Raw genomic sequence first — 26,443 nt, 5'->3', positions numbered from 1 at the left:
GAAAAGCAAAGAAATGACAAAATCTTAGCAAATCTTTTATTTCACTGAAAATCTGATTGAAACATTTTGAACATTCTTTGCACTTAAATAACAAGTATTCTTATTTATTGGTTTAGAAATGTGTCATTTCATATTATGAATGTTTAAATTACACTTTTAAAACTCAGCTTCACTTGATCATTCAAAGTGAATAAGACAAGATAGAGGAGAAAATGATCTTGGAATTACAGTCCATTAATCAACATAAAGTGGCCTAACAGAACAGATGGTGACATAATTGGCTTTCTCGGGGTAAGCAGATTAACTGACAAGCACTCTAAACTTTGGCTTTCTCAGTAAAGAAAACCATATTTCGTTTTTGTATTATGAGAGATGGTAGGCATTCCTATTCAATGGCTTTGAAGGGGTCATTTGGAATGAGGCACAGGAGGGCCAAAGTTACCTAAATTAACAAGCAGGCTCTGGAATCTCTGAGCCAGAACCAAAAGAAATCAAGATCACAAGAGAAAACTCAAGGACTAGGTCAAATCAAAAGTAAGAAGTTAGAGCAGAGCATGACTAGTCTCTCATGCCTGAAATCCTAGCTACTCAGGCAGCTGAGATTGAGGATCACAGTTCAAAGTCAGCCCAGGCAGAAAAAGTCCATAAGACTCATTTCCAATTAACCATCAGAAAACCTAAAGTGGAGCTATAGCTCAAAGAGCACCAGCCTTGAGCAAAAAAGCTCAGGGACAGCAGACAGGCCCTGAGTTCAAGCCCCATTAACCACCGCCTCCACTCTCCCCCCCAAAAGAAAGAAAGAAAGAAAGAAAGAAAGAAAGAAAGAAAGAAAGAAAGAAAGAAAGAAAGAGAGAAAGAGAGAAAGAGAGAAAGAGAGAAAGAGAGAAAGAGAGAAAGAGAGAAAGAGAGAAAGAAAGAAAGAGAGAAAGAAAGAAAGAAAGAAAGAAAGAAAGAAAGAAAGAAAGAAAGAAAGGAAAGAAAGGAAAGAAAGGAAAAAGAAAGAAAAAGAAAGAGAGAAAGAGAGAAAGAGAGAAAGAGAGAAAGAGAGAAAGAAAGAAAGAAAGAAAGAAAGAAAGAAAGAAAGAAAGAAAGAAAGAAAGAAAGAAAGAAAGAAAGAAAGAAAGAAAGAAAGAGAGAAAGAAGAGAAAGAAATGTAATAAGTTGGGCTGAGTGCTAGTGGTTCACACACTTACAGTCCTAGCTACCTGAGAGGCTGAGATTGTTGGGATTATAGTTCAAAGCCAACCCAGGAGAGATGCCATCTCAATGTATAGTACCTGTTATCCAATCCAAAGGTTCTATCCAGAAAAGTGTCCAAGAAGGATGTAAGACTCTATCTCAAAAGCAAAAATCAGGGTTGGAGGCCTGGTTTGAAAGTAAGAGTACCTATCTAGTAATGAGGAGAACCATAATTCAAGCCCTTGTATCACTAAAAACAAACAAACAAAAAAAGCAGGCAACTGGGATTGTAGAATTATAAGTGAAGCCCAGGATTTGGAGGGATGAGGGTGGCAGTAGCTCAGTTTGTGACAGTTTAATCCTAGGACATCGCATGGCAGAGTTATAGTAGCATGAAAAGGTGACACCTGTCATCTGTCTCTAGCTTTAGCCTTCATCCTACCTGAGCAGTCCCCTCCCTCTTTCCTAATCTCAGCGACATCCTCCAGAACTGATGTTACATTTGATAACAGTACGTGTACAAGCCACAGTAGTATTATGGGTACTTCCACAACTAATGACTGTTCAGACATTATATGGCTTGCGTTCTGGAAATCTCAACTGTGCTGCAGAGTGATTAGCAGACACTTCTATTCCTACTTATTCTAAATAAGCATGAACTGTTACTTGGTGGTATGTAAGCAAAGTGTCCAGCCAGCTTGCAATTTCCTTTGTGAAATTATCTCATTAACTCTGTACTTAAGCACTTAACTCTGCCCTGAAATTGGTACACATAAAGTTCAGTAAATCATGAAAGTCATTAAGTAAAACTATGTTTGGGGAAAATATAACCTTGGAGAGAAAATGAGATCTTTCTTTTTCAACCATATATATAGTCAACAAGATTGAATTAGTAGCATTTAATTGCCTATTGAAAATTAACTCAACATGATAAAGAACAAAATACTAAGAAATGCTTAGATATGTAAAAGTTGAAGGAGGGGATGTCAATACCATTTTTCATGTTTAGAATTGAAAAAAAAAACATCAGCAGCACCCTCTACAAACATTTTATTTCATTCATTCATTCATTCATTCAGTGTGTGTGTGTGTGTGTGTGTGTGTGTGTGTGTGTGTGTGTGTCTGTCTGTCTGTCTGTCTGTTTGTGTTTGTGTCTGTATATATATGTGCCAGTCCTGAAACTTAAACTCAGAGCCTTGGGCACTGTCCCTGATCTTTATTTTCTCAAGGCTAGTTCTCTACCACTTAAGCCATAACTCCACTTCTGGCATCTTTGCTAGTTAATTGGAGATTAGATTCTCATAGATGTTCCTGCCCTGGCTGACTTTGAACCATGATCCTCAGATCTCAGCCTCCTGAGTAGCTATGATTACAGATGTGAGCCACCAATGCCCAGTTTGTTAGTTTTATTTTTAGTCTTCAAACACAAGTCTTTAAGATGTGCCGCCGAGAACTGAATTGCAAATGTGTACTGTGTACATATGCCTATGATCACTTCAGGGAACAACAACAAAAAGTGTAAATAGGAGATAAAAAATTTTGTTTTTCCATTTTGTAATTTTGTTTATATGTAAAATCATACACATTAATATCCAATTTATAAATCAAGACACAAAACTATATATACTATGATTATACAACTATGTAAAAAATACTTGCATGAAAAGAGATGGCCAGGAACACCCTAAAATTACAATAGTAGCTATCACAATATTACATGATTACAACCACTGGTGTTTTGTGGTGTATCTGTGTCTTCATTTTCCGCATGATGTGCAATGTGGTTGGGCTCTAGTCAGTATATACTACAATTATTGTACACTATGCTGTAACTCAGATGTCTGCAATTCCTTTGTCTTCTTTGGTGAGTATATCTGAACTATGCACTAAAAAGAAAGAAAGAGCTGGGAAGGTAGCTCAGTGGTAGAGCGCTTGCCTTGCATGCCTGAGGCCCTGGGTTCGATTCCTCAGCACCACATAAGCAAAAAGAAAAAAGCCGGAAGTGGCTCTGTGGCTCAAGTGGTAGAGTGCTAGCCTTGAGCTGAAGAGCTGAGGGACAGTGCCCAGGCCCAGAGTTCAGGCCCCACAACTGGACCCCAAAAAAAAGAAAGAAAGAAAGAAAGAAAGAGAGAGAGAGAGAGAGAGAGAGAGAGAGAGAGAGAGAGAGAGAGAGAGAGAGAAGAAAGAAAGAAAGAAAGAAAGAAAGAAAGAAAGAAAGAAAGAAAGAAAGAAAGAAAGAAAGAAAAGAAAGAAAGAAACAGCAATGTGCAGTTCATTGGCAACTTGGTAGGGGAAGGAAGAGAAGTGTTTGCTATCCCAGGTTGAGAATTTGAAGGCATTATTCATATCTCTTCTCCAGAATCCTTTCTGTTGTGTGGCAGGAAAACCACCCTTGCTTCCTTCCTCTACCAAGCATCACATGATAGGCTCCAGTCTTCAGCCCCCAGAAGTCTACATCCCTCACTTAGCCCTTTCTTGGCATTTATTCTATGTCTTAGCTTCTACCTATAAGCTTCTCACATCTTTCCCAACAAAGCGATCAGAAAACAAAAATAGCTTTCCATCCAGTGCCAGGAACCACCTCAATGTTGACAGTAAACAACAACATCAAAAGAAATGATCATCATTCACTAAGTATGTATGATGTAATCAGAATGATGTTCCAAGAACACACTTTAGTGCTATCAAAAGGTAAAAGGACACCCTGTTTGGCCTTGAAATCCCATCACTAGAAATGCATCCTAGAGAAATAGGAAAGTTCACTGGAGAAAAATATCAGTTGTTATTGAAACAGTGTCTGTAATAACAACAGCCTGAAAACAGCCATCTATGTTAAGATAGAGCATAGGGACATATTAAAAACTTGTAGAAATCGCTGCTGTTGTTTTTTATGCCACAGAAGAAAAAAAAACAACCCAAAGTGTGGAGGTACACAGCTGGCCCAAGACACAACTCTTAGGTCTGAGCATTTATAGAGAATGAGTGCCAGTCTGAAAGACCTTCTTCCTAACTTCTAGCCCAGGGGATGTGTCCAAAGGATCTACTTCCTAGAGGCAAATGTTGGTGGCCCAAGTGGCCACTGTGACCACAGTAAAGAATCACAAAAGCACAGAGACCCCCCCCACCCCCCGCTGTCATGACCTGCAGGTGGTGCCTGGTTGGATGAGAACTTGACCTGGGGTTGGCCACAGAGGGGACAGGCAGCTGGAGATTTCTGCCCCGCTGGGCTTCTTCATTTAGGTGGGCCTTGTACATTTCTGTTTCATGTAGAGGCCAGATGGACCTGATTTCCCTGGTGAATTCCTGTCCAACATGTGACCTGTGTTCTTTCGTTTGACTTTTTTTCATTATATCCCTTTGAGATGCTTGAAACATCAGCCCTCGACGTTAACCAATAGCACCTGGACCTTCTCATCTTGTTTCTTTCTGAAGCAATCGAAAAACACTTTAGGAGAAAAGATTTACGGCAACGTTCCTATTTCTTTTGCCTATTTTTATATGTCTGCTAAATTCCATTTTTTAAACATTATGGAGAGAAAGCCACCGGTGGAATCGCAACGTCTAGAAATGTTAACTTCTCTGTAAAAGTAAAGCCACTCAGATCTTGTTAAACTGATATCATATACAGGGTGCCTCTTAATGCCCACGTTCATTCCAAAGGACTTATAAAATGAAATCATCAAAAAGTTCCCAGCTGCACAAGTCTTTTGAAACTTTTCTGTTGTAACAGAGTCTGCGTTACACATTACAAAAACACGCAAGGGGGCTTAAAGATAGTTTAACAAAGAGACTAGAAAAGAGAGACTATCCAGGTGGCTTTTTAAGTGTGGAACATAATAAAATGGTGTTTGGCAAGTAGTATAAGATGTAGTAACTAAAAAACAAGAAAGTCCACTTAGAAGCTGAAGTGGGGCTTTGAGTCATAAATAGAAGAAATGTTAAAAATGCAAGAGAAAAACAATAATGGCAGGAGTGCCTAGTAAATGTGAAATGAAGAGAGGAAAAAATCTTACAGATGGGAATAGCAATGGGATGTGTGTTTTGGACCTGTCCTTTCAGGTCCAAAGGCTTTAAGGCTTTGGAGTAGTTACTTTATTTACCAGTGTTGTCTCTAAGAAGGGAAACTGCATATTTAAGACAGAGGGGCTAGGTGCAGGCAACTGATCACCCAGCAGAAGGAAAAGCCAAAAGGCTTACCAGTCATCAGAGAAAGAAGTCAGGAGATTCGCTCTGAGGAAAGCAGGAAGCCACAAACTCCATCTGTATAGGGGACCAAGAACCCTAGGGGAATTAGAAAAAGACTCAATGATTGCATCAGATAATGTCCTCGCAAGATGAAGCACAGGAGCAATACCCTGGTCTCTCCCCCCTCCTGTCTCTATAGCCCACTAGTGTCTGTCTAAATCATTCTCAGAGTGGCAAGTCATCTCCAGGGCTCATTTTTTGTTCAAGGCAGAACAAGATAGAGAAAAGGTGAACAGAAAACCCAAGGACAAATAGGGCCAGGACCATCGCTACTGTCTGCATCAGTAGATACTGGCCCTACGGGATGGTAGGGCATGTCCACTAGGAGAGAGACCTGCATCCCACTGGGAGGACCCAGACGCATTGCTGAGCAGTCTCCTTGCTGCAAGCCTCTTCATCCATGCTGACCTCTCTCCACCATCTTGACTGTGTTGCTCTGCTGCAGTACTTAAAAGTACTATTTCCTTTTGTCCATACACATTTTTAAAGGGCCCATTTGGCTCATAGTCTGGGTGTTTTGCTGTTAACTCATCCACTGGCCTTTGGGCACAGCAAACTTTATAGCAGAAGCAGGTTAAGTGGAAGTCCAGCTGGAGAGCTGTCCATGGCACCAACCAACTAAAGATACTAAGAGATAGGGGCAGGGGGTGGGGGAAGGGGTACAGGGGGAGGGGTGGCATTAAAACATCTGTGAAAATGCCACTAGCTGGGGGGAAAATCAACAACTTGTATTTCTTAAAACTCTTCTGAGAGATCTTATCTGGTTGGCTTTAAATTCACTTTACCTTACCCTTTTATCTTTCTCCTTCTGTTTTGTGCTGACACAGTATCAGGGCTTGAACTGAGGGCCGCAAGCTTTCACTTGGCTTTTCCACTTAAGGGTGGTGTTTTACCATGTGAGCCAACAACTTCAATTCTGGCTTTTTTTTTTTCAGGTGTTTGAGACATGAAGGTCTCTTGAATTTCTGTCTGGACTTGCTTGGAAATGAGATTCTTAGATCTCAACTTCCTGGGTAGCAAGGGTAATAGACATGGGCAACTAGTGCCTCACTATTGTATTTTGTTATTACTTTGTGGTGTACAGATGTTAACATTTTCAGCAGTGACACTGTTTTATGGGCAACTGTTAATATTCTCTAGAAATCTTCTAAGTGGAATTAACAATCATAATTTATATACTATACTACTGATTAGCACAGAACAAAAGCTCAAAAAGTGGGACCTTCTGTGTTATTACTGTCCAGATCAGATTCAACAATCAAATAGATGTTTTGTTCAAAATGGTAGGCTCAGGTAATGATTAGCCTTTTTTTTTTTTTTTTTTTGAGTCCAGTCGTGAGGCCCTGAACTCCGGGCCTGGGCGCTGTCCCTCAGCTCTTCAGCTCAAGGCTAGCGCTCTACCACTTGAGCCACAGCGCCATTTCCGGCTTTTTTCTTTTTGCTTAGGTAGTGCTGAGGAATCAAACCTAGGGCCTCATGCATTCAAGGCAAGCACTCTATCACTGAGCCACCTTCCCAGCCCTGATTAGCCTTTTAATGTGTGTATATGAGATTACAAAAATTAGAACACACATGTATTTTGTAAATCCAAACCCAACAACTTTCTCTAAGCTTAAATTTTGATGTTAAACTCTTACCTATATTGTGAAGGGAAGAAGAGGCAGAACCTCACTAAAATAAAATGAAAACTGTTTCTTTCTTTTGCCCAACCCATAGAATCCAGGGTGGTCTTTTTTTTTTTTTTTGTCAGTTGTGGGCTTGAACTCTGGGCTTGGGCGCTGTCCTTGTGCTCTTCAGCTCAAGGCGAGCACTCTACTGCTTGAGCCACAGCACCACTTCCAGTTTTCTAGCAGTTTATTGGAGATGAGAGTCTCACGAACTTTCCTGCCTGGGCTGGCTTTGAACCATGATCCTCAGATCTCAGCTTCCTGAGTAGCTAGGATTACAGGCGTGAGCCACTGGCGCCCGGCCAGGGTGGTCTTTTTTAAAATTATTTTTTATTTTTTTGTGGCATTTCTGGGGCTTGAACTCAGGACATACAGGCTGTTCCTGAGCTTTTGTTTGCTGAAGGCTAGCACTGACACTTAAGCCACAACAGTTCCACTTCCAGCTCTTTGGTAGTTAATGGAAGGTAAGAGTTCCACAAACCTTTCTGCCTGGACTGGTTTTGAACTGTAATCCTCAGATCTCAGCCTCTTGAATAATTAGGATTATAGGTGTGAGCCTAGGTCCAGGGTGTTTTAAGATGATCACTATGTCAAGGCAAGGCAAGACATACAACAGCTGAATTTAAAAAAAATGCAGCCTGCCCAAGTGAAAGCAGACATTGAGCAGTTTGAGTATTGCTTGTGGATGTATATGGCTTCTGATCAGGAGTTCTTTCAGAGTGCTTCTGGTACCAAGTAACAATAAGCCAACAGTGACTTAATTATCTTAACACTTCTTATTCACCAATTACCAGGGCTCAATATTGGCTTGGTAGCTCAATGGTGTTCCCAATTTAGGATCTTTTTATTTTTCTATTCAGTCAGAACTGTAGTTGTCCTATTAACAACCATCAAAACAGAAGTGAGGTATCTTAGGAAGAAGGAAGTCAGGCACAGAGGATTATGCTCCATGTACAAGTGTGTGTTTAGGGATTTGTGCCTTTCTCCTTGATGAGGAGAGGGAACAGGAGATAAGGAGGGGATGAAGGATGAGCAAATGCAGTGATCAGATTCTATGTATATTATGTAAAAATTAACTTTTAACTTGAGATTGGGTTGAGAGTGGGAAAATGGGAGTAAAATAATGGAAGCATTGTATGTATAACCTGACTTCTTTGTACAACTACTTAATAACAACATAAAAGAGAAAAAAGAATAGGAAGGGGAGGGGGACCGTAGATGAGAAGATGAGAGAAGGGGACAGAATATGAAGAATGGAGGGGCATCTTTGCTACTGTAGCTCTTTAAACTGCTATAGTAATAGGACAAGAAGACAAATTCCATGTGTCTAAAGATCTTGAGGACTACCATGAGAAAAATACAAACTTTAATTTTACACATGGGAACATCAATTTCTTCACTTTATAGTCAAAATTTTTTCCTACCAAGGGAAACAGTAGAATAGAAGGGAATGTAATATGAATATAATAAATAGGATATTCAAGTACAAAAACCACTGTAAGCACATACAGATTCTTTATTAAGATAAAAGGTTTTCCATTATATTTATCTCTAAATCCATCCTAGTCCAAAATAAAATAAATAATAAAAATCCATATCTTTAGGAAGATTTTTAACAATATAGCTTTGTAAATCTGAGATTACATGTCTGTCGATTTTATATTATTACAATTTAGATACATTCAATTATAATACAACAACAGGAATGTTAGCCTTAAAGGTAACAGAGTTTTCCTACTGGGCAGTATAGTCATGGTAAAAGTTATAGTTCAGTTTCACTTTTTTTGTGTTGACAAAGTCTTAATCGGATGTTAGAATGGAAGGCAGAATTCTTTCTTGGTGCTGGATTTTAAATCTTGACAAACGGATTTTCCTCTTCTTTCAAATACTGGCTGGTATTCCATGTAGGAAGCAGGCTCTTAGGAGAAAGTTAGGTACACAGGGCTCTCTCCTGGGGGAGGTTAGGGGTGGATGGACAGGGGAGTTTCAAGAGGAGGGGAGGAAAGTACAGAACCCAGGGTCTTCAGCCACAGTTACCAACAAGCCCTTTGTTTGGCCTTACTCAATTTTAATCAACCTCTATAACCACCAAGAAGCATCACCTATAAGCCTATGTATACCACCTCATTTCTCAAATTGCCTTTTGGTATTTAAAAATATTGTTCAGCACTGGTTTTCTAATTTTTTAAATATCCCCAAGGCTTCCACTACCTAAAAAGACTAATTCCATTATTTTATACTGTATCTCCCACAATAAAGAATTGAGACAGTGAATGAAGAAAAGGAAAATCGAGGTAAATATCTGAGGCAAAAATATGGGCTGCCTAAATTGTTTAGAGGATATCTTAGAATATGATACATTTCCAATCATTCTTGATACAGGATGTCATGCTTTATAAGAAACTTTAGTCAATGAGCCAAGTGCTGGTAGCTCATGCCTGTCATCCTAGGATGCTGAGATTTGAGGACAGAGGTTTGAAGCCAGCTTGGTCAGGAAAGTCCTTGAGACTCTTAACCTCAAAAAAAAAAAAAAAAAAAAGCTAGAAGTGAGACATCTCAAGTGGTAAAGTGCTAGCCTTGAGCATAAAAGCTCAAGGACAGTGTCCAGGCCCTGAGTTCAAGCTCTAGGACTGGCCCAAAAAAAGAAAAAGAAGACATTTTAGTCAATGTTCAGAGAGTAGAATGTCCCATATCAAACCACACTTCTCTTAAACCAGCCACATGACTTTGAAGTAGCATGAATGATATTGGATAAACCTGCTCTGCAGCTTCCTCTTTTTTCTTTTTTAAATGAATGGCTTTTATATAATCAAAAAACTTAAGTAACATTTAGTCTGACTGTCAGGCTATTCTGGTATGAATGTAATATGGAGCTAGTGGAATAGCTTCTTGTGTTCGATGTGTCTGAAGAAAATCCAGTGATAAATGCTACCCAACGTGCAATATATGTATAATGAATGTGTGGCTCTAGCTGTGAGCAAAGGTCAGATATTTACATGGAATGTTGACCTTGACTTATAAAACTACTATTTTATATTATGCATCTTTACATACAATTTATGAATAGCCCCATTTGATAATTTAAAAATATGCCTCTTGGAGATCTCATAAATATATAAAATTGCATTATTATTTTAAACATGACATCTAAACTGTTTACAAAGCAACAAAAATCATTTCTTTTGGAGGTCACAGAGCTGTGATTCTCCCCTGGCAAGACTTCATGCATGCAAGGATGGCATGTTTTCTAACAGAACTTGAGGGCATCTGCAGTGTTTTTATTATATGAAGATCAGTAGTAACAAAGGAAAACAAGAGGTTCCATCTAAACACTTACAAAGTAAGTGTTGTTCTTAACCTACTTAACAATGTCAAAGTTATGACAGTGTCTGATCATTTTAGTGACAAAGACATTAACATCAGGTAAGTTTTCCCAGTGATTAGGAAAGTAATACAGGGAATTTGATCAAAGTACATTATATGTATCTATTGCTTATCCGGATGAAATTCCCTTGTACAATTTAAAAAGTTCTCTAAAACACATGTTAGCACAATTTAAATGATCAAGTATAAAAACTGGAAAAAATGCCCACGTTTCTTTAACTGTATCACTAATGTATAAAATGCACTTTAAATATTTTAGAATATGAATCATATATTTATGATTTACTGAGAAAATCCAAAGTTAGAAAATGAAAAATGAAATAAATAGAAAACCTTCTGATAACTCCAGAAATGTCTTCTGAGTCTCTGTAAGTAAAAAAAAAATGTCCTTTGTAATCATTTCTTACCCTAAGATACCACCATGCTTACTAATACCATAAAAGGTTTTATGTTTGTAATAATTTTTAAGTCTATTTTCCAAGCTGGGTATGGTGACATGTGCCTGTAATCCCAGCAACTACAGGGGATGAAGCCAAAGATTCAGGAATCTGAGGCCAGTTTGGACAGCATAATGTATTACATTTTCTACCATAGAATTGGTAAGCACTGTAAGACAAAGACTACTTGCTCAAGGTCCATTTTTTAATTATTCCTGTAGACTGTAAAATGTATGTGTTATGAACATATTGCATATGCAAGGAAACATTTACACTTCTGAAATAGTTTGAGGACATTGTCTCATTACCAGCCTCATTAGATTTAAAAGGATTCACTTGGAAATAACAAAGGGACTTATCTGTCTGGAGCCGTTCAAGGTGCTCAATTATTACCTTCAAGGGCAATGTGCCAAGTGAAGGTCACCACATCTGGCTCATTGAAGGATGGCACTCCTTCCCGTCTATACTATGTCTAGGGATGTGTTTGAAAAAATTCAATCTTACACTGCAGATTGAGTTATACTAAAGACATTAGAAGGTTCAGAGTTTTTCTAAGAATATAGAATTGTGAAAATGTGGACTTACAGATCTTATAGTCACACACTGTGTTTTAAATAAGGAAGAAAAAAAGATACACAACTAGTACTCAACTTTACCAAGATTGTATACAATGCCAGTGATACAGATTTTAAAAAGAACAACAATAAAACTCTGCCACTAAAATGGTAACTGATTGGATCATGCACATTACAAAGATAATTGTGGAAATTTCCCTTAGTTATGAATGCAACCAGCTCACTGGCACCCAATGGGTATCAGTCTCTAATTTGTCAAAAGTTGTTTTTAGCTCATTAAATGCCACCGTGAGATCATCATTTACTATAACTTTGTCAAAAAGATGGCCATATTGACTTTCCATTATCTGTGCAGATTTAATCATTTCTTGGAAGTCTTCTTCCTACAAAAGATTAAAAAAATTCATTAACTAGGCAATTAAGTCAGCTCACATCAATGAAAACATCCCGCCCTGGGTTTACCTACAGCTGTTGTGGGTTTACCTACAGCTGTTGTGGGTTCAGAGTTGCATCTTTTGTCAGGAATAAAAATCCCCTTCTTTAACCATGACTCGTTTACAAGATCACTGTGTGTGTGTGTGTGTGTGTGTGTGTGTGTGTGTGTGTGTGTGTGTGTGTGTGTGTGTGTGTGTGTGTGTGTGTGTGTGTGTGTGTGTGTGTGTGTGTGTGTGTGTGTGTGTGTGTGTGTGTGTGTGTGTGTGTGTGTGTGTGTGTACTAGGGTTTGAACTCACAGCCTGGGCTCTATCCCTTGGCTTTTTCACTTAAGGCTGGCAGGCTGGCAATCTACCACTTGAGGCACAGCCCCACTTTCAGCTTATTGTGTTTAATTGGAGATAAGAGTCTTATGGGCTTTCCTGCCCATGCTGGCTTCATATCTCAACTGTCAATTCTGAGCCTGCTGGATAGCTAGAATTCCAGGCATGAGTCACTGGCTTTTGGCTTTGTTTATTTCTGAGCTAAAGGTAGAATACATTATCTTAAGAATGGAAATAAAGACCAGGAAGGACAGCTTCTCTTCATACATATCATGACAATACATGGTACAAACATGCCACTTCTGGTGTGCAGTCATGGAAAATATATGTTCAATGTTAGTCTGCTAATTCTATGCCTGAAATCATACTTACTAAATGTGATTGTTGATATTAGCAGACAAAGCAAATTACTGCAAGCTTCATTGAGATTATTCACAATAAACTAACTGATTTTGGTGTTTTAAGCTTTAGAAGTTAAGACTATTGGCTGAACACTGGAGGCTCATGCCTATAATCCTATCTACTCTGGAGGCTGAGAACTGAGGATCATGGCTCACAGGAAAGTCCATGAGCCTCTTACCTTCAATTAACTACCAAAAAGCTGGAAGTGGAGCTGTGGCTCAAGTGGTAGATACTAACTCGAACACAAAAGCTCAGGGACAGTGCCTAGTCCTTGAGTTCAAGCCCCAGGACCTGCTCACAAAAAAATTTTTTAAAACAAAAAAAAGGTTATCCTAAGACAGAACTATTTTTTTATATAAATGTGTGTACTAGGCCACTGAATTATGATATCCTCCAGCAGTACAAAATAGTTTTGAGTCAATTTAATTATTAAGCTCCATACACACACACATAGAAATCACAACTTTTTTTTTGGGGGGGGGGATCCGGTCGTGGGGCCTGAACTCTGGGCCTGGGCGCTGTCCCTCAGCTCTTCAGCTCAAGGCTAGCACTCTACCACTTGAGCCACAGCACCACTTCCAGCTTTTTTCTTTTTGTTTATGTGGTGCTGAGGAATTGAACCCAGGGCCTCATGCATGCAAGGCAAGCGCTCTACCACTGAGCCAACTTCCCAGCCCCAGAAATTACAACTTTTGAAAACAGATATGCCTAACAACCATTCTACCACTTAGAGACAGACGTACAGTCTTTGCTGCTTGCAGCCATGTGGGCTTTTCCAAAGTGGTTGTCTCAGTGCACGCATGGTCTTACATACCGTAAAGGGCTTTGCAGCTCCTTGGTCGTCTCTGCTTGAAATAATCTTTGCATTTTTCCTAGTCTCTCTCAAACGCTCTATCGATGGAGGTTTTATAAATATTACAAAGGGTTTAAATTCTAGTGTCCGTAAATGTTTCACCGTCTGTAAATAAGAAACATTTTCTCATATTTTTTCCTCACTTTATACATTATTGATTTTTTTTTAGAATAGAGAATGGCAAATGCTTTAACTTATGAAGATAACCAAAATTTCTTATTTTTTGGTGTGTGTGGGGGGTCCGGTTGTGGGGCTTGAACTCTGTCTGGGCTGGGCGCTGTCCCTAAGCTCCTCAGCTCAAGGCTAGCACTCTACCACTTGAGCCACAGCACCACTTCCGGCTTTTTTTTTCTACTTATGTGGTGCTGAGGAATCGAACCCAGGGCCTCATGCATGCAAGGCAAGTGCTCTACCACTGAGCCACCTTCCCAGCCTGGTAACCAAAATTTCTATGTCTAGGATAGTCCTAGCAGAGGATCATGATAGCTCAATAGTATGTACAAAAGAGTTCAGTGATATGCACTCAGAAGTCATATAGCCAAGAGGCAACCAAATGTAATACAAAGAACTAGTCTGAACTCTTTGCACTGAAGGCCATACAGTGCAAGAACATAAAAACAGAAAGAAACGAAAAGAACTTGTAGCTCCCTAGGCTCCAGAAATCGCAATAGGAAACATTAAGTTAGTGAAACTGTAGATGTTAACATATGGAAAACAGATCTTGTGCAAAATATTTTTTTTGTTGTTGTTTTTCATGTACTGTGTGAAATTATTATTATTTTTTGGGTCTGGTCGTGGGCCCTGAACTCTGGGCCTGGGCGCTGTCCCTCAGCTCTTCAGCTCAAGGCGAGTGCTCTACCACTCGAGCCACAGGGCCACTTCCGGCTTTTTTCTTTTTGCTTATGTGATGCTGAGGAATCAAACCCAGGGCCTCAGGCATGCAAGGCAAGCGCTCTACCACCCAGCCACCTTCCCAGCCCTGAAATTATTATTTTTTCTTTCATCCCCCCCACCCCCCAACCTTTGCTTTATCCTGTTGTCATTCTTTTTTATTTTGGTACCTGTGTCTTCTACATGTGTTTATCTGATTTGGGGAAGGGAAGGGGAACAACAAAATGGTGAGACAAAGAACAAAGGGTGAACTAATACAACAGGGATACTCACAAGACACTATGTTGGAAACAAACTTTAAGACTTGGTGGGGAGAGGAAGTGGGGGAAGGGAGGAAAAGTGAGAGAAAGATAAGAGGGAGTATCAATGTTCAATAAGAAATATACTCATAGGCTGGGAAAGTGGCTCAGTGGTAGAGCGCTTGCCTTGCATGCCTGAGGCCCTGGGTTCAATTCCTCAGCACCACATAAGCAAAAAGAAAAAAGCCGGAAGTGGCGCTGTGGCTCAAGTGGTAGAGCGCTAGCCTTGAGCTGAAGAGCTGAGGGACAGTGCCCAGGCCCAGAGTTCAGGCCCCACACTGGACCCCGCCCCCCCCCCCAAAAAAGAAATGTACTCATTACACAAGTAAGTGTTACTGTAACCCCTCTGTACAACACCTTTACTATAAAATTAAATTAAAAAATAAGATAGCAAAATGGGCCTTTATCTTACTGCTATCAATGGCTTTTAAAAAGTATATTTTTATTATCATTAGTTGTACAAAGGAGTTACTATTCAATACATCAGTTTATGAATATAACATCTTGATGTGTATCACCCTCTCATCATTCTTCCTCCATTCCTACCATTCCCAAACCTCCCCCCTTCAATTTTCCTGGTTTCATGTGATACACATTGGATATTGTAACTACATTCTCCCTGCCCCTCTCTTCCTCTATTTACCCCCTCAAGTTCCAGTGTCCCGGTCTTCTTTTTATTGGGGGGGGGGGGGAGGGGGTTAGTTATGGGGCTTGAACTCAGGGCCTGGGTGGTATCCCTGAGCTTTTTTTGTTCATGGCTAGAGTGTAATCACTTTGAGCCACAGCTCCACTTCCAGTTTTCTGATGGTTAATTGGAGATACGAGTCTCATGGACTTTCCAGCCCAGGCTGGCTTTGAACCATGATCCAAAGATCTCAGCCTCTGGAGTAGCTAGGATTACAGGTGTGAGTCACCAGCACCCAGCTGGTTAGACTCTGAGTTAGTTTTTCTAAGGACAGATACACCATTTGAATTTTCGCCTGTATATACCATACTTCCGGTTAATATGTTTTGTACACATGTGCATGATCCTGTGTTTGTTTGTATATTTATAAATTAGATCTAGCTTCCGTATAGGAGAGAAAACATAAGTCCTTTATCTTTCTAGGCCTGGCTTACTTCACTTAACATAATTTAGAAGAGAGAATTCTTTAAAATTATTGTATAATTCAAAGTTAGCAGGTCTTGGGATACATTCCATTTCATCATTTCATTTTACTTATTTTATAGTACCGGAACTGAACTCAAGGCCTCAAAATTTTTAGGCAAAGGCTTTACTACTTGAGCCATGCCCTCAATCCTTTTGCTTTTAGTTTTGTTTTTTAGATAGGGTTCATTGCTTTTTCCCAGGCTGGCTTCAAAATGAGATTATCTTGTCTGTCTCCCGAGTAGCTGGGACCAGAGATGTGCGTCATCATACCTTGTTTGGTTTTGATGCATATTTTTACTAACTTTGTCTGGGGAAAGTATGATCCTTGTCCTTCTGTCATCCAGGTAACTGGGATTACAGACATGAGTCACCACACTTGGCTTTATGTATTATTATTCAATCAGTTGTTGACAACTAAAGGCTACAAACACCATAAAAGGAAGCCAGAGAATGTAAGTTGCATATATGCACAACATCAACCAGGCATCAGAGCCTGTGATCCTAGCTCTAATTTTGACATCTGAGGATCTTGGTTCAAAGCTAGCTCAGGCAGTAAAGTAAATGAGACTCTTATCTCCAATTAGCCACTAAAAAGCTACAAGTAGAGCTGTGGCTCAAGTGGCAGAGGGCTGGCTTTGAGTACAAAAGCTCAGGGACAGCACCTAGGCCCTGAGTTCAAGCCCCAGGACTGGCACAAAAAATAAGTGGGTTTTTTGCCTAACTTTGCCCTCCCTCCCTTCCTCCCTCCCTCCCTCCCTCCCTCCCTCCCTCCCTCCTTCCCTTCCTTCCTCCCTCCCTCCCTCCCTCCCTCCCTCCCTTCCTTCCTTCCTTCCTTCCTTCCTTCCTTCCTTCCTTCCTTCCTTCCTTCCTTCCTTCCTTCCTTCCTTCCTTCCTTCCTATCATTAAGTAGTTGTACAGAAGGGTTTCAATTCAACAAGTCAGTTTATGAGAACAATGCATCTTGATTAGTGTCACCCTTTTCATCATTCTCTCCATCTCTCACACTTTATATATTTTTATTCCTCAAAAAGGGCTGTTTCAAATTATAGTGGAATTACTAGTCTTTAACAGTGTCTTACACTGAATGCTCACATGAAGCATAGGAGATCACATGCACCACAAGGGTACTGGTAGCTTCCTTTACTTACATGAGGTTGAACGTCCAACAAACAAACTTTGTTTTTAGCCAGGACTGACCGAACTGAGTCTATACTTGTGCCATAGTAGTTGTTTTTATACTCGCCATATTCAATGAACCTGTGGGAAATAAGAGATGTATTAGAATCATTTGTTAAGTTTAAAAAAATGCAGGTGGCAAAGCTGTAATTCATAGGTAAAAGATACTTTTGCTGAACATGTAATTTTTCTACTGTGTTGAATAAAATAAACAGGGCCAAGTACTTCAGCAAATGTCAATTTTAAAAAATCTTCTACATTTTCAAATCAGTAACACTTGCTTGTGTTACACTTAAGCAGGAAAAAAAAAAAGTACTTTGGTCCAATAGAGACCTAATGCTTTCCATCACCCCCTCTTCCAGAACTAATGCAATGCAATAAAACAGTGAATAAGGCAAACAATAGAAACTACTGGAATTTCATTGCCTACAGAGTAACCAAGCTGGCCTTCAGAACTCCAGGAGCTGGGTGGTGGCTAATAGTACCCGGGCAGCGATTATGTGCTATAAAAACACAATCATTGCACCAAAAGTGTAGAAAGTATTTTGATGTTTCAATAAAAAATCCCACAATCCTACATTCAAATACGCATTGCTTTCTGATACCCTAAAATAGTCATGCTTAAGCAAATGAAAATCCTGGGCATGTGATAGGGAGGGAGAAATCAGAGCTAGCTAGAGGGGTGCTACATGTAAAGCTTTATTTCAAGCGTTTGAAGTGCCTATGTGAGTCGAAGGCATGTATGAAAGAGATGGTGGAACTGGCAACACACTACATAGTTACCCACTGGTTTTTAAAAATAAAACTGTACCCAAGTTAACATGTTGAGATTCAATTAGCGGGTTGGAAAGAGGACAAGGTACAATACCAGCAACCTTTTCGCATGCTGAAAAATAATTCTTACCCATTGAAGTTAGCAGAAAACCATCTAAATTATGCAAAAATTAGAGGTGACGCTTGGGAACAATTATGATGATCACTATTTATGGGTTGCAAAGATTATGACCAATTAAAATGCACTTCAAATGGTGGAGTGGTACTATGTAAACTGTGTAAATGTTGACATGCTGAAAAACAACACGGTCAGATAAAAATTCGACAGTTTCCACATACTTGTTATTTTGTACGTCTGTTTCAAACAAATGCTTGGAAATGAAAATATATTCAACGCCATCGCTCTCCTGGCTTCGTTTTGCTCTGGTGGTGTCTGTGATTTAATTGGGAAAAAGCAAAAAAAGGTTAGAAAAGATACCATCAAAATTCCCAAAAGAAAAAAAAAAACCTTAAAAATAAATCATTAGATGTATTTAAAACCATTTTCTTCCATAGGATTTCAAAACATAAAAAGCACATTAGCGAACAAAATTATGAAAAGCGTCATCAACTCAGATTTTCCAATAAAGTAAAAATTTAAAGATGGACTAAAAATTCAACTGCATTGTGTGTCTGTGTTATTCATTATAACGAAAGCTTTCTAATATGATAAATAAATACATAAATAAAAGTGGCATTTAATTCTTTCAGGAAAATGCCTTTCTTTCACAAACATTGTACTTACTATCTTTAGTTTTTGGTCTTCCACTGAAATAGGTAGGCTTCTTGTCTACTGGGTTGCAAGGTAAACTCAGAAATTACTTTATTATCATCCACAGGAGTATGTATCAAAGTTCTGTTTTACCAGCTGACTGAAGTCAAATATTTCTATGTACTTAGTCACCATTCCTTTGTAAAGCTGTAAATTGTGTCTTCTTGAACTACCACTGAACTTCTCATCATCCAATAATTGTGTCTAATTGTTTCTAATGGATTATATAGAAGCAAAAGAAGCCAGATTCATTATAAACAACAACACAAAGTTTTCCAGTATTGCTATGGTGAGTGGAAGCCCACTACAGCCCATCCTTCCTCCATCCCAACTAAAACCTCTTCAAAAATACATCAAACTGATAGACTGCAGAGGGGTGTTAAACTGTATGGGGAAGAGCTTGACTTCATTTTTTTCTTAGAATCTCTCATACTTTGCTGAAAAGAGATGGGGGTGGGGGTTGGGAAAAAGGGAGATAGCCTTTATGGGTTGAAGAATATGGAGGAAATCTAAATAGGGAGAAAGCAGAGAAGGAAATATTTTAATTCTATGTATGAATGAACATTAGTTTGTTCTGCCTTAGACATGCAGCTCTGATTCAAACCAACATTGCTGGTTTCATGAAAATGAGCTGTAATTAGCATATACAACTCTTAGCCTAACTCCTGAATGATGGCAACTTTTTTGTACTCAAACCCGAAGAAAGAAAATACAGCCTTGAACCTATACACAAGTCTCAGACCAACCCTTGAGCCAGGGCAGACCCACACCAACACAGGACAGGTAAATGAGATAGAACTGAGGAACTAAATAGAAAATAGCATAGTTGATTGCCAACATCTAAAAATGCAATTTGAAATTATACAAAACAAGGGAAAAGAAAGATGCAAACCCTGAATGCCCTGGGAGCTGAAATTAACACAGATATGAACACAATTTCCTAACTCTGCTTTATAAGGTAAAGGAAAACACACCAAAACAGTAGTCATAAATTCTTAGCAGAGAAATACAGACTGTAAAAGAAGGATCAAGTGGAACCAAAAAAATCTGATCAAGACCAATCACTACACAAGGTCACAGCAGACTAGAGGATGGAGCTAAGCGCCAGTGAAACTAAAAACATAATAAAAACGACATAATCTGAATTATAAAGATAATAATAAACATAGATATACAAAATTCACTAGCACACTATGCTAAAAAACAGATAAAGGGTGTTTTATAGGCTGAAGAGAAATGAGAAGAAAAAACTTGTATATTCAAGGAATGGAGGAAGACTAGATAGTTGAATAAATATAAAAGACTATTTTTTTTCCTTTTAAATACATGAAAATAAATATGACTGTTGCATTGGAATAGTTTCTAAAGTATGCAAATACAGTACATTCAAAGTAAAGATTAAGGGAGAAAGTAAAAGAGGGATTCATATTGCTACAAGCTTCCTACCTATGTGAAGATATTGAAGTATGTAGCATATATGTAATTGAGGTGCTAGAAGGAGGGAAGAGAGACTGGGGAAAAATATGATTTAAGGAAATAAGAACTATGGATGTATAAAATGTGGTAAAAGGGCCCTGTGCCAGAGACTCATGACTATAATCCTAGTTACTCACTAGGCTGTGGCTGTGATTTGAGGATGTGATTCAAAGCCAGCTTAGGCAGGAAAGTTTGTGAAACTAATCTTTAATTAACAGCAAAAAGCCAGAAGTGGAGCTGTAGTTCAAGTGGTAAAGTGCCAGCCTTGAGCAAAAAAGCTCAGGGACAGTGCTCAGGCCCTGAGCTCAAGCCCAGGACTGGCAGGTGCATGTGTGCGCGCTCTCTCTCTCTCTCTCTCTCTCTCTCTCTCTCTCTCTCTCTCTCTCTCTCTCTCTCTCTCTCTCTCTCTCTCTCTCTCTCTCTCTCATACAGACTCACACACATTTGATAAAAGGAAACTGAGCAGATAATTAGGACAAATTCAGGGAGGAAAAATCCTAGACATATTAAAACCAATGATTAAAAACTAAATTAAATTAAGAAATCTTAAAAGTGGTTAGAAAGCATACAATGTGCATAAAGGAATACTGATTTAAAATTTCACAGGCTTCATAATTCACAGAAACAAGAAATTGATGTGATAATATCTTTATAGTACTAAAAGAGAAGACTTATCAACCAAAATATCTTTCAGTAATAAAGTAAAATAAAGACTCTCAGATAAGAAAAAACACAAAATTCACTAGCAGACTATGCTAAAAAAAAAAAAAAACAGATAAAGGGTGTTTTATAGGCTGAAAAGAAATGAAAAGAAAAAACCTTGTATATTCAAGAAATGCTAGACAGTTGAATAAATATAAAAGACTACATTTTTCCTTTTAAATAAATTAAAATAAATATGACTGTTTTAAAGTAAAATTATATTGGAATAGTTTCTAAAGTATGCAAATATATTACATTCAAAGCAAAGATTAAGGCAGAAAGTAAAAAGGGATTAATACTGATGGCAAGCTTCCTACAGTTTATATAAAAATGACACAATTAACTCTAAGTAGATTGTGAATGATTAGGTGTGCATGTTGTAATCCCTAAAGTGAGAGATAAGAAATTAAAAGATATAAATCAGAGTGAACTGATACATTAAAATGTAATAGTGGAAATCATTCAGCTAATCTGAAAGAAGGCAGAAAAAGAAAGGAAAAGAAAATTAAGCACACAAAGGGAACCAGATCACAAATAATAAAATAGTTGCTTAGACTCAGTCACGTCTGTAATTCTGTAAGTGCTTATGGAAATACCAAAATTACAAGGCAGTTTGTTTATATAAATTTAGTTAGTTAGTTGTGGGATTTGAGCTCAGGATCTTGAGTTTGGCCAAGCTGTTCACTACCATTGACCCTCACCTCTAGCCTTAGTGTAAAAGGGTATAATCTCCTTGGAGAACCATCTGTTAGTGTCATTAACAATTAAACCTATGACCTAGCCATTCCACTTATTTGCCTAAGAAAAGCAAACATGTCCATAGAAAGTTTGATACACAAATTCATCTTAATTACTTTACCAACAATGAGAGTCATGGAGGAACCTATAAATATCCATGAACAAATAAACAAATTGTAGTATTTCTATACCAAGAAAGCAACTAATGAACTACTGACCTATGAAACAGCACGGGGAATCTCAGACCCGTGCTACACAGTACAAAACTGCACATGGAGTACAACAGTTACATGATGTATAATCCAATATAAAGTACTGATGATTCCAACCCAAAGGAATTAGTATAATAATCTGGGGTCACTGACAGAGGGCTGGACTGCAGAGGCATAGATAATTTGGGGGGAGATAGAATTGTTTGTTATGTTGTCTCAGATGAAGGTTTTACATGTGCATACATGTATTCAAACAGATCTAGCAGTACATTTCAAATATGTGCAGTTTGTTTATCTCAATTATATTTTAATAATATCATAAACATGTGAAGTGGAAAAAAAGTAACCTAGTACAGAAAGAATGATTTTTTCCAAAGCCTAAATAATTGAAATTATACCCTAAAATTGAGTTCCTTTTTATTGAATTACCAAGCATATTTTATTAGCATGATGATCAAGCTCTCTTGAATTATCAAGCATATTTTATTTGCATGATGCTCAGCTCTCCTAACAGTTCTTCAAAATTGTTCCACTTGTGGCTCCCTGAGAGACAGAATATAGCCTTTCCAGGAACAGGGTGAAATACTGATAAAAATTTTTTATTCTATTATAAAAACTAAGAATAAAATTCACAGCAGAAAAATGCTCTTTTGAGCCTATTGTATAATACATATCCAAGAACATGACAGTTACTAGAATTAGTAGGATGTCCTTGGAAATATGCTAAATTCATTCATTAATTAGGTTTATTTGTGGGGTTTGGCATTATTGGTTTAGCAAAGAGTAGGCTTAAGAAAAAAAAAGTCTTATTGGAAATTCAAACAGAATATTCTGGGCATTACTTTCTCAAGAAGGGAGAAAAGATTGTCTTTCTCCAACTGGAATAGCAGAAGCTGGTTAAAACAGTTTAAGGATCATCACCCTCAACACATAAAGTCTCCCTCAAGGATTAAACATATCAACTGGTGTTTGGAGCAAGATTATTCTGACACCACTGAAAAAGGAGTATGTTTACTGCCACAGTGCTTGCATATATTAGGATGAACCTGATTTAGCCAGGTTTGATATGAGTTCATTGGTGAAGTGTGTTAAGGTCTAATTTGAACCTCATAAACTCACTAAGGAGATATTGTTAGTAAGATCATCTGAATTCCTTTGAGAAGATTACAAGGGTTATTATGAGTTTTGTTGTTGTTGTAGTTTATAGTGTTTGTTCTGCAAAGAATAATCGTGTATGTTAACAAGTACTCTACCACTGAACTGTATCCTTAGTCCAAGGGCTATATTATGACTTTGAAAATTCCGTTCTAGAATGTGGACACTTTGAAACCTCTGAGATAACAATTTGATATAAACCTGCATAAGGAACACAGGAAGTGATTCCCAGAGGAGAGTAGTTCCCCAAGTCCAGCCTACACAGACTTTGCAATCTACAAAATATTTGATATCTACTAAATAGTACCTTTTACGAACTGCTTTTCAGCCAAACAAAAGCCCAAAAATAATCACATTTACCTGATCTGGCATTTTTAAACATATTGCCTTTTGCTTCAGAATGATGTTTTGCATTATGGACCTCACATTCAATAGAAGTCCCATATAGACAGACTTCTGGTGATGTTGTAGTTAACTGACTTTATGTAAGTTCAAGTTGTAAAACTGCTTCCTGACACATTTCTTGGGACTTAACATTTAGGAGTTACATGATACTGCTTTTTGGAGAAAAATGAAATTGTTATAAATTCAAAGTAGTTACAAACACAGTACTGAAGTGTCATTTCTTTTTTTTTTTTTTGGGGGGGGGGGTCCGGTTGTGGGGCCTGAACTCTGGGCCTGGGCGCTGTTCCTCAGCTCTTCAGCTCAAGGCTAACGCTCTACCACTTGAGCCACAACACCACTTCTGGCTTTTTTCTTTTTGCTTATGTGGTGCTGAGGAATCGAACCCAGGGCCTTAGGCATGCAAGGCAAGCACTCTACTACTGAGCCACCTTCCCAGTCCCTGAAGTGTCATTTCTTGACTTCCTTGGGGAAGAGGTAGATAACTATGACACTTTATCTAAACAAAAAAATAATTGACATCAGCAAATTACCAGGAACTAAATAAATATTTCTTTTTAATATGAAAAATCCTGAGTATGGCCAGGGCATTTGCACTTGTAATCCTAGTGACGCAGGAGGCTGAGATCTGAAGCTTGAAGTTCAAAGCAAGCCTTGGGAAGGTAATTCTTGTCTCCAATGAATCGCTAAAAAATTGGAAGTAAGACTTATCTCCAATTAACCACCAAAAAAGCTGGAAGCCAGTTGTGACTCAAGTGATAGAACATTAGCCTAGAGCAAAAAAAGCTCAGATAGTAGTACCTGGATCCTGAGTTCAAGTCTCCCTTCCCAGTAAAAAACTCTGAGTATGACACACAGACAGCAAGGTTCACATAGAAGTCAAAATACACATGCAATTATCCTACAGCTTAATGAACTCTCATAGATCAATATGCCCACAGAAGTAGTACTTTGACAAGAACCTAGCAATCACTGCCTCAGTTGTCTTTCTCATCCATTTCTTCCACTGTTCTAATAGTGCATACCACTGTTGCTCTTTTATTATGGTTATAACAGATGGAGCTATAACACATACTCTTTCCTGCCTGCCTACTTTTTGGTCAATATACTGCCTGTGAGATCCATTGGCATTGTTCTGGTCACTTGTGGTCCATCTGTTCTCACTCTAGGATTCCATTGTGTAAACATGCCATAGTTACTCATCCATTCAACTGCTGGTAGGCATTTTGGTAGTTTTCAGTTTGTGGTTCTTATAAATAATGTTTTTAAGACTATCAGAATATACCTACTCAAGAGGTTGCAATCTGAGGAACCTGGTGTGAAGCTAGCTTGAGCAGATAGATAATCTAAAAGACTCTCTGTCTCTCTCTCTCTTTTTTTTTTTGTCAGCCGTGGGGCTTGAACTCTGGGCCTGGGTGCTGTCTCTGAGCTCTTCAGTTCAAGGTGAGGGCTCTATCACTTGAGCCACAGCACGATTTCTGTTTTTCTGGGGTTAATTGGAGATAAGAGTCTTACGGACTCTCCTGCCCAGGCTGGCTTTGAACTACAATCCTCAGATATCAGCCTCCTGAGTAGCTAGGATTACAGGCATGAGCCACCAGCACCCGACACAAAAGACTTTTATATCCAGTTAATCAAGGAAAAGCTGGAAGGGAGGGCATGGCCCAAGTGGTAAAGCGCCAACTGTGAGTAAAAAAGCTAAAGAAAGTGCCCTGTCCCTGAGTTCAAGCCCAGGTCTGGGGGAAAAAAATGTCTTAATACATGTCTTTTGCTGGATGTACAATATGCACTTCTGTTGGGTATAATCTGGGAGCATGGCTGAGTCATGTAATGTGTGTTTACACAGCTTTTGCAAATATGGCTGCTTAGGTTTCCAAAACACTGAGTTAATTTATACTTCCTTCATGAATGTGGAGGGGTTCCACTGCTTGAACTCTCTTCACTCTCCTTACTTTGGTGGATACTCAATGCATGTTTTGGAAAAGAACATTATAGAATTAAACACCGTATTTCAGAGTCCATCCTAAGTATTTTACAAGCATGACAATCTAAATTACAAAACTGCTTCTAAACTGTATTCTTTTACTAATTATAAATCATCCTATATTGAGGCTATTTCCCTATTTCCTAAATATCTCTAACATTCTGAATTACCTGTGGTGCTTGCTTCTTATAAAAACAGAATGGGGCATATCATTCCGTAAGAATGATTCTTATCAGGCAAACCCAAAAAACATCGTTATTGTAAAATATTTGGGGAAGTGAATCAGAGTGGGAAAACAACTGTGTGGAGGACATCTCTGGAGAGTCCAAACCCAGAACCTTCTGAGGCAAAAATTGTAATGGCAAGATAAGCCGAGGCCAAAGTACCTTGTTCTGGAACCTTTAGTACAACTAACGCCATCATGGTGGGTTATGTTTGAGAGATGACCTTTCTCACATTTATCAACCTCAAAAGGGATCAGGTTTAACTGTAGCTTGATAGAATTGTTGGGACTATCCAGGAGAAATAATATGAGAAGTGAGATCATAAAACATGGCTTCACATCTAAGTGCTGCTACTGTCTATGGAACGCTAATCGGATCAATGCATCCTTTCTTCCCTGTTTCCTTCTGTGGGGAAGGGAGAAAATATCCTCCATTTTACACTGTTGTTAGGACTGCATAAATTAAGACGAACAAAGAGATGAAGATAGAGTAAGAAATTAATACATTTGTTTTTTCACCTCCTGTAACTGCTCACCTGCCAGCTTAATAATTGTCTTGTAAAATTTTGTTTGTATATTACAATTCAACTTCCGTAAGAGAAGGGAATTAAAGTAAAAAAAAAAAATCCTAATTCCACATTTTCCTAGCTTTTATCTCCCTTGGTGAAAACCAACAGTCCTATAACTTATGGCTGAAAATGATTACAAACAATAATTCGGAAAAATGCAGTAAAAGAAAGAACTTGAGGTACTAGAAAACTATAATTTTAAAACAAAGTTGAACTCTTCCAAAGCTAAAGAACATTGCTAAGGGCAATATACAAATGATTTTTTTTTCAAACACTACTAAAACCACTTGAAAAAGCCAACATTTCAATTTAGTCTTTTAGAGAGCTTTCTAACATCAACATATTAAGTAGTCAAATGGCATTTATTCTGGAGATCAAAATGT

At 38.5% G+C, this 26,443-nt stretch overlaps 1 protein-coding gene across 3 annotated transcripts in view; it reads right to left on the bottom strand.

Annotated features, from left to right (window-relative positions):
- Window positions 1-8,587: 8,587 nt before the first annotated feature.
- The window catches only part of Mpp7 (MAGUK p55 scaffold protein 7), a 218,188-nt gene continuing 200,332 nt past the window's right edge, over window positions 8,588-26,443 (bottom strand). For all 3 annotated transcript variants that reach the window (XM_069998202.1, XM_069998203.1, XM_069998204.1), the window contains 4 exons: window positions 18,128-18,221; window positions 16,987-17,095; window positions 13,460-13,603; window positions 8,588-11,870 (listed from right to left, as the gene is read on the bottom strand). In XM_069998202.1, coding sequence (XP_069854303.1) covers window positions 11,691-11,870; window positions 13,460-13,603; window positions 16,987-17,095; window positions 18,128-18,221 — 527 coding nt within the window. In that variant the 3' untranslated portion in view covers window positions 8,588-11,690. The remainder of the gene's footprint in view (window positions 11,871-13,459; window positions 13,604-16,986; window positions 17,096-18,127; window positions 18,222-26,443) is intronic.

The sequence above is a fragment of the Dipodomys merriami genome, unplaced genomic scaffold, assembly GCF_024711535.1.
Source record: "Dipodomys merriami isolate MVZ:Mamm:240054 unplaced genomic scaffold, mDipMer1.0.p SCAF_51, whole genome shotgun sequence".
Classification (NCBI taxonomy): Eukaryota; Metazoa; Chordata; class Mammalia; order Rodentia; family Heteromyidae; genus Dipodomys; species Dipodomys merriami.
This window is presented reverse-complemented; position numbering and strand designations above follow the sequence as displayed.